General features: G+C 38.9%; 1 protein-coding gene across 1 annotated transcript in view; it reads left to right on the forward strand.

Moving 5' to 3' along the window:
• The window catches only part of LOC106882205 (E3 ubiquitin-protein ligase RNF123), a 105,287-nt gene that overhangs the window by 42,923 nt on the left and 56,508 nt on the right, over positions 1-5,856 (forward strand). The window contains exons 6-10 of the mRNA XM_052974121.1: positions 951-1,036; positions 1,239-1,325; positions 2,672-2,739; positions 3,479-3,604; positions 5,644-5,758. Coding sequence (XP_052830081.1) covers positions 951-1,036; positions 1,239-1,325; positions 2,672-2,739; positions 3,479-3,604; positions 5,644-5,758 — 482 coding nt within the window. The remainder of the gene's footprint in view (positions 1-950; positions 1,037-1,238; positions 1,326-2,671; positions 2,740-3,478; positions 3,605-5,643; positions 5,759-5,856) is intronic.

Raw genomic sequence — 5,856 nt, forward strand, 5'->3', positions numbered from 1 at the left:
CCTGACTGGCCTTCGTGCCGGTGGCACGTAAAAGCACCCACTACACTCTCAGAGTGGTTGGCGTTAGGAAGGGCATCCAGCTGTAGAAACTCTCCCAAATCAGATTGGAGCTTGGTGTAGCCATCTGGTTCACCAGTCCTCAGTCATATCGTCCAACCCATGCTAGCATGGAAAGCGGACGTTAAACAATGATGATGATACACACACACACACACACACACACATACCTGGCACTCCATCAGTTGTGATGATGGAATAACTGTCTCTTGAAATTAATGTGCAAGTGGCTGAGCACTCCACAAATACTTGTACCCTCAATATAGCTCTCAGGGAGATTCAGCTTGGTACTGAATGTGACAAGGCTGGCCCCTTGAAATACAGGTACAACTCATTCTTACCAGCTGAGTGGACTGGAGCAGCATGAAATAAAATGTCTTACTCAAGGACCCAGGTATTGCCAGGTATTGAACTCGTGACCTTACAGTCATGAGCCAAAAGAATCAAACCACTTAGCTATGTGCCTTCACTAAGACTAAATTTTGTCTAAAGATTTTCTATGCCAGACCCTCACAAATCAGAAGGTTCACCTATCACTCCAAAACAGCCCCTGTTATCATTTCAGTGTACAGATTCATGATCACTAACTAATTAGCCAGAAATAGCAGTCAAATCTTCCTCAAATCACACTCTCCTACCTTAAAACTGGACTATGGCTGCAAAAGGTAGGGTGGTCATGGTAGGAACGTATTTCACCATATCTCTATTTGATTAAAGTTGACATGATACTAAAGAAGATACACAATTACCGATTGCTAACCAATATCTTTCCAAAACAAAATTAACCACGTACACCTCATTCCATTCTCCTCTTGGAGAAATATCTATGAAAGTGAAATGTCCATTTTTCTTCTTGCTTTAACCAAAATTATTCCAAAATGAATTTCTTTCAGGTAAATGGATCTACGAACTGATGCTGGGTTCAAAAGGTGTGATGCAGGTGGGCTGGTGTACCATAAATTGTCAGTTTTTTCAAGAGGCAAGTATTTTTTTTACCTTCTATTTCTTTCAGTCATTGAACTGTGGCCATGCTGGGGCACTAGTAGTCTTCCTCACATTCTACTCTATCGTTGTTTTTTTTCTTCTTTTGCCCTCTCTGTTATGTTACCCTCTGATCCTTTTTCTTTCATTATTCCTACAAATGTATAGAATATGACTTCATGCCACATTATATCTTACAGAATGGCGTTGGAGATACAATAGATTCTTATGCCTATGATGGTAACAGACTTTGCAAATGGAATGTCAAAACTCAACGGTATGGAGAGGTGTGTATATCATTAGGTTTCCATATTGAAATTTATGCTCTTAACTTTTCCCTAATAATTATTGTACATTCCTTTATTTATTTATTTTTTTTTTAATATTCTTTTGAAAGATCAGGTGATAAACTGGAAGAATCATTAGCATACCAGACAAAATGCTTAGCGGCATTGCATCTGCCTTTACATTCTGAGTTCAAATTCTTCCAAGGTGGACTTTGCCTTTCATCCTTTTTGGATTGATAAAATAAGTACTAGTTGAGCACTGAGGTCGATGTAATTGACTCCCCCACCACCTCCCCCAAAATTGCTGGCCTTGTGCCAAAATTTGAAACCAATATTCTTCTGAAAGATTAATTGCTGGTGGCACGTAAAAAGCGCCATTTGAGCATGGTTGTTGCAAGTGCCGCCTGATTGGCTCCCGTGCTGGTGGCATGTAAAAAGCATCATTCAAGCATGGTCGTTGCAAGTGCCGGTGGCACATAAAAGCACCCACTACACTCTTGGAGCAGTTGGCGGTTAGGAAGGGCATCCAGCTGTAGAAACTTTACCAAATCGGATTGGAGCCTGGTGCAGCCTTCTGGCTTGCCAGCCCACAGCCAAACCGTCCAACCCATGCCAGCATGGAAAGCGGATGTTAAACGACAATGATGATGATGATGATGATGATGACCATATTTGATGGCATAAAAGTTACACAGGCATATTAGACATGTCCCTTTGAACAGCATTTATTCAGGTAAACTCCCCCCCCCAAATTTTTAGTGCATTAAAGCATCTAATATTTAAAGTAGGTTTGCATACAGGGCCTTTTTCATTTGTTCCAGTCATTAGACTGCTGCCATGCTGGGGCACTGCCTTGAAGAATGTTTAGTCAAATGAATCGACTTCAGCACTTATTTTCTCGGTCTCTTTTACTGAACCACTAAGTTACAAGGGCATAAACACACCTACTCTGGTTGTCAAGCAGTGGTAGGGGATGAACATAGGCACAAAGAAATATCCACATGCACACACACATGCACACACACACACACATATACGACAGGCTTCTTTCAGTTTCTGTCTACCAAATCCACTCATAAGGTTTTGGTTGGCCTGAGGCTATAGTAGAAGGCACTTGCCCAAGGTGTCATGCAATGGGATTGAACCCAGAACCCTATGGTTGGGAAGGAAGCTTCTTACCACACAGCCACACTTGGGGTGAATTTTTTTTTTTTGATACATTTTTTGGTGAGTGGGGGAAGAAGGGCATTTTATATACTTTTGAATATGGTATTAGGTGTTAATTCTTCATTATTATTTGATGTCTGGGAAATGAATCAATCTCTCTGTCTCTCTCTCTCTTTCAGTCTTGGTTAACAGGTGATGTGATAAGTTGTGCAATAGACTGTGACAAAGGAACCATTACCTTTTTCCGGTATGTAATTCTTTAATTCCACTATTTTTGCTTCAAAACTATTTAAAAACTTTGCTTTTGTATTTGGTTTGCAAGATTCTTGATGTAAATTCAAATGTTGAAACAAATCTTGTTGTGTCTTGGGAGGGTCAGTATGCCAATAATAATAATAAACACATGCACTGGTTCAATATCACCTCTTTATTGTTAGTAAGTTAAATATCTCACCAACTAACTAATCGTTTGTTTAATGTGTTGGTTAGATAATCAATTGAGTGATTGTTTGTCAAAGTCCTTTTATTGCTATTCGCGATGTTTTGAATTCAATCCCACTTCGTGGCACATTGGGAAACTGTCTTCTACTACAGGCCCAGCTTGTGTCTAGCCCCCATGTCTCTTTTGACATGGTTCTTACAGCTGGATACTCTTTGTAATGCCAACACTCTTTACAGAGTGCTTTGTTTCATGCCACTGGCACCAGTGAGGTCACCAAGTAATTCACAGGGCAAAAAAAAAAAAAGGACCCCTTGACTGAGTGGGGTTTTAGTAAAGTGGGAGGTGGCTTTATACCAGGTGTTGAGGGGTCAAACAAGTAAACGAGTATATATATATAGTGCGTGTGTTTATTTGGCTATTCTGAACTATAACAATATCTGTTTGAAGACCCAGTTTCACATGAGGAATCTTGCAAAGCAAATGCATTTATATATAAACTGCTGAAGAACTTATATATATATGTGATTTTTGTTTTTAAATTCAGGAATGGGAAATGTCTTGGAGAGGCTTTCAATAATGTCAGATGTGGCCCAGGATATGCCTATTTCCCTGCTGTCAGTTTATCCATGTCGGAAAATGTTCGTGCTAATTTTGGGGCAATCCCTCTTAGATATCCTTTATGAATTGATGTTTCTTGTCTGTCATTTATGTCAAATGAAATGTGTGTGTGTGTGTGTTTTTTGCTACTATGATATATGTGTGTGTGTATGTTCTTTTATTCATTGCATGTCACCAAGCCTAGCATGTGTATTCATCCTGTCCCCCTTATGTTATATAGCTCTCTCTCTCTCTCTCTCTCTGTGATTGGAGAGAACACCCAACCAACCAGATTTACATTAGCTACTCTTCTATAGAAATACCTGGTCATAAAATAAGCATTAAAATGAAAATTTGGTAAATTCATAAATTGATGGGTTTGAGGAACTGTGTGGTTTTTGTTACAAGGACAACTAATTAGGACGCTGTTCTTGTATAAGAAGTTCTTGTGTTTGTTTAAACCCAGATCTGACATCATTAAGTACAGTAGATGTATGATCAAAAGTATGCCAACCATGACCAATCCATCTGTTTGTATCTTTAGGACTACTATTGTCCTCTTTCTTTATGACTGTAGAGTGTGATCTGAAGGAATTTTGGTTCCTATATCTAACAGATTGAGGGGCTATTAAGAGGCTCCGTTCTTAGTTTGTCTGTACAAGACATTCTTGAAGAAGCTGAAATTTGAAAACTTACATAGGCACAGGCGTGGCTGTGTGGTAAGAAGCTTGCTTCCAAACCACATGGTTCCAAGTTCAGCCCCACTGCATGGCACCTTCAGCAAATGTCTTCTACTATAGGTGCAGGAGTGGCCATATGGTAAGAAGCTTGCTTCCCAGCCACATGGTTCCAGGTTTAGTCCCACTGCATGGCCTCTTGGGCAAGTGTCTTCTACTATAGCCTTGGGTCAACCAAAGCTTTGTGAATGGATTTAGTAGTTGGAAACTGGAAGAAGCCCTTTGTGTATATATATATATATATATATGTATGTATATGTTTGTGTGTCTGTGTTTGTCCCCCACCATCACTTGGTGGTGTGTTTACGTCCCTGTAACTTAGCGGTTCAGCAAAAGAAACCAATAGAATAAGTACTAGGCTTACAAATTCTACTAAAGGCGGTGCTCCAGCATGGCCGCAGTCAAATGACAGAAACAAGTAAAAGGACAGTAATATTTGTTGCATTTATTTAGCAGTCCCAATTTATCTAGATCAATGATTCTCAACCATTTTTTACCTATGGACCCCTTCGATTACTATTTTATTCTTGTTGACCCCTTTCTCTAGCCAGTCAATGTTTAAAAACTAATTTTGTTGATAGTTCTTTCAAAATTCCTATTTTGTTTTCCATTCATTTAACTTGTGTCAGTTGGACTATGTAAAACATTAGAGAAAGAAACCTTGCAGTTTCTTGCAATAAATACATCTAAAGCAACATTTTTATGGGCCCTTAAAATGATATTGTGGACCCAATTTATCATTTTGCTTATGTGGACCCCTAAAAATTTCATATGGATCCCAGTTGAGAACTACTGATCTTAGTAAAGATCTAACTAGTTCAGGGTACTACTTTTGCTAACATATATTGATTCTGTATTTAAAAGTATCTTTCAAGTGTTGGGCCTCATAGAGAGAAAGTGCTTGAGTGTTGGGCCTCATAGAAGCAAAGTGGCTGAGTTCCTTTCGAGCTTTGAGCCTCGTGGAGGCAAAATGCTTGAGTGTTGGGCCTCATGGAAGCAAAGTGGCTGAGTTCCTTTCGAGCGTTGGGCCTCATGGAGGCAAAATGCTTGAGTGTTGGGCCTCATGGAGGCGAAGTGGCTCAGTTCCTTTTGAGCATCGGGCCTCATCAAGGCTAAATGACAGTTACTTTCGAGTGTTGGGCCTCATGAAGGCATTGACCAAGACCTTTGGCATTATGTTGTGCTTAAGAAGACCCATCAATCTTTGTTCTCCACTTTTTGTATTTAATTTCTTTGTTTTCTTTGTGGCTATCTGTAACTACAGAATTTTTTATTTATTTATTTATTTTTTTTAAATACTGAGTTTATATTTTATTAGAGAAGCCACTAATTATGAGAGCATTTATCTTCTAATCCTTCCTTGACAATAATGAATATATCAGGTTGAAGGATACAAACCTCTGCAAGATCCTCCACATTTAGATCTTGTCCAAGCCCAAATTTTGTTCTGTTATTTAGAAAATTTGTTACCTGTCATGGTTGAAGAGGAGGTAAGTTCTTTTTATGTTTTTTAAATACAAAGTTATTAAAAAATAATCTTTCTCTATTTAATCAACCATATTTCTTCTTTATCAATTAATACCCCCCC

This window comes from Octopus bimaculoides, chromosome 1, assembly GCF_001194135.2.
Source record: "Octopus bimaculoides isolate UCB-OBI-ISO-001 chromosome 1, ASM119413v2, whole genome shotgun sequence".
Taxonomy (NCBI): Eukaryota; Metazoa; Mollusca; class Cephalopoda; order Octopoda; family Octopodidae; genus Octopus; species Octopus bimaculoides.